Here is a 2,450-nt window from a genome sequence, read left to right as displayed (position 1 = left end):
ACTTGATGGATATCCTATAAATCTTGTGAAAATGTCCTTTTTCAAATAATTAAAGTGGTGTAAAACATAGAAGTATGTTATCACAGACAGAATAAAGTCATGAGAATACTTGAATATTTGAAAGATTGTAGGATTGAATCTTTTTTGAATTCATAGTATAGATAAAGATTCTTAGCACTTCTGTTAAATTCCAGTGTTTCTTTTTTTTAATCCCATGAAAAATTCTGCGCATGATTTTAAAGTTTAATTGTGTTTTTTGCCTTTGAATCAGTAACTATTTATTGTCCTAATCAAGGTAAAACTTATGTCTGAATCTTATACAATGTTTTGGAAGAGAGATTTAATTAAAGTTTTATTGACCACAGATAAGAATCAAGGCAAACTTCATTTAAAGAATTTACTTTTTCTAGTCTTAGTGGCTTGTACTTGATTCGTTTAAGTTCCTACCAGAAATACTAGAGATAAATCTATGTAAGAACACACAGTGAAGTGGACAACTTTCCACAAAGAAACCTAATTAGATTCTACAGGACATATATGGTAGTGAATCATAGAATATGTGCCCCAAAAATAATCTAATAAAGATATGGCCAATAATAACCTTATCAAGTTATCAAAATCTACCATTGAACTTACATCTAAGCCCAGAGAAAATGAAAGCAAATAATAGTTAACCTGAATTTGGAAAATTTCTTAAATGTAAGTGCTTCTGTTCATATAATGACACGAATTACTACCAGCACAAAAATAATTATAATTATTATCAATGATTTCAGTTATCTTCACCAGAACATCAAACAAAAACAAATTTTCACATATGCATCTATCAACACAAAGAGAAAGATGAGAGCCCAACAGGATCTCAAATCATTTTACTGACTAGGTACCAAGGTATTTTAATTGATGTTACTTAAGAACATTTTCAGATAAGCAAGTTCATGACAAAATGTTGATGGTTAATCGTTCTCAACAATTTGAAATTATGTCTTTCCTCATCAATGTTCTGTTGCTATGAAAAGACAGCATTACCACAGCAACTCTTATAAAGGAAAGTATTTAGTTAGACCTGGCTTGCAGGCTCAGAGGGTCAGTCCATTGCCAGTATGGCAGGAAGCATGGCTGCATGCAGGTTGGCATAGTGCTGGAGAAGTAGCTACGTTCTACGTACTTAGCTGTAGACAACAGAGAGAGTGACAATGGGCCTGGCTTGAGTATTTGAAACATCAAAGCACACTTCCAGTGACATATTTAGTCCAAAAAGGCCACACCTACTCCTCCAAGGTCATATATCCTATTAATGCCAATGTCTGTGAGCAGATGGAGGCAATTTTCATTCAATTCACCATAATGGCCTTACAAGGTCATCTATGAATGAATTGATAAAACTTTGTAACAACTTTCTCTAAATCTAAATAGTTTGTTTACACTTAAAACTTCCTACTCATTCTTTAAATGTTGTAATCGATACATGAATACTTTTCCCATTTGAAAGCATTTGTAGAAGATTTCATAGATTAATATGCCTCAAAATTGGGGAATCTGAAAGGAAATAATTTCCGGTGAAAGCTCCAATTTATCATCATCAAACTATAAAGTCCTTTTGTTTTGAAATTTTAGAATTTTAACGTGTTGACAGTGGAGATTTTCAATTAAGGATAGGTTTGTTGAAAATGGGATAATCGTGCATGCTATGGAAAAATCAAATGTGTCACAGAATAAAGATCATAAGTGAAAAGGCTTAAAGCAGAAACTAAAGGTAAGAAATCAGGTCAAAGTTGAGGAGCTTGTGATTGTGGGCTGGTAACTGAGATTCATGTAACTTTCTAAATACTTGCACTACCCTCATCTCCATTTGTGGCCAACTATTATTTATTAATTTTGCATGTATTTATTTTTGCATTTAGGAAGGCGACAAACAGCTCATAAGGGAAACATCCACACATCAACTTAATTCTGAACGCTATGTTCACACGTTCAAGGATTTATCTAACTTCTCAGGAACCATAAATGTCACCTATCGCTACCTAGCTGCCACTCCTTTACAGAGAAAGAGTAAGTATCCATAACTTTTTTATTAAAATTTGCATAAAAACTGAAATTTTTGCAAAAATAATGATAATTTGTTATGTTTGTGTATCAATACAAGATTTAGAGATTATTGGGATCTATAGTTTAAGAAGGATTTGACATTCTTTAACCTTTATATATACTTTCTTATTCCATAATTATTAAGATACCAACTTTTAATAAAAACTCTTTAGAAATTTGTTATGGGGCATTAAGAGAGATAATTATCCCTTGACTGTAAAATTAAATGTCTAACTTGAAAATATTGTTGTGCTGTTTTACTTCCAATCTGATAGTTTAGTTTTATAGTTTCTAACCAGCTTTGAATGTGGTCTTGATAGTGCACTATTTTATAAATGACAATCACAGATTACCATAAACCA

General features: G+C 31.9%; 1 protein-coding gene across 3 annotated transcripts in view; it reads left to right on the top strand.

Annotated features, from left to right (window-relative positions):
- Positions 1-2,450, top strand: part of Mgat4c (MGAT4 family member C) — a 160,015-nt gene that overhangs the window by 152,905 nt on the left and 4,660 nt on the right. For all 3 annotated transcript variants that reach the window (XM_013350306.2, XM_005358114.3, XM_026784575.1), the window contains one exon: positions 1,905-2,052. In XM_013350306.2, coding sequence (XP_013205760.1) covers positions 1,905-2,052 — 148 coding nt within the window. The remainder of the gene's footprint in view (positions 1-1,904; positions 2,053-2,450) is intronic.

Source organism: Microtus ochrogaster, chromosome 24 (genome assembly GCF_000317375.1).
Source record: "Microtus ochrogaster isolate Prairie Vole_2 chromosome 24, MicOch1.0, whole genome shotgun sequence".
Lineage (NCBI taxonomy): Eukaryota > Metazoa > Chordata > Mammalia > Rodentia > Cricetidae > Microtus > Microtus ochrogaster.
Note: the sequence above shows the minus strand (reverse complement) of the source record. Positions and strands in the feature narration are given on the sequence as shown.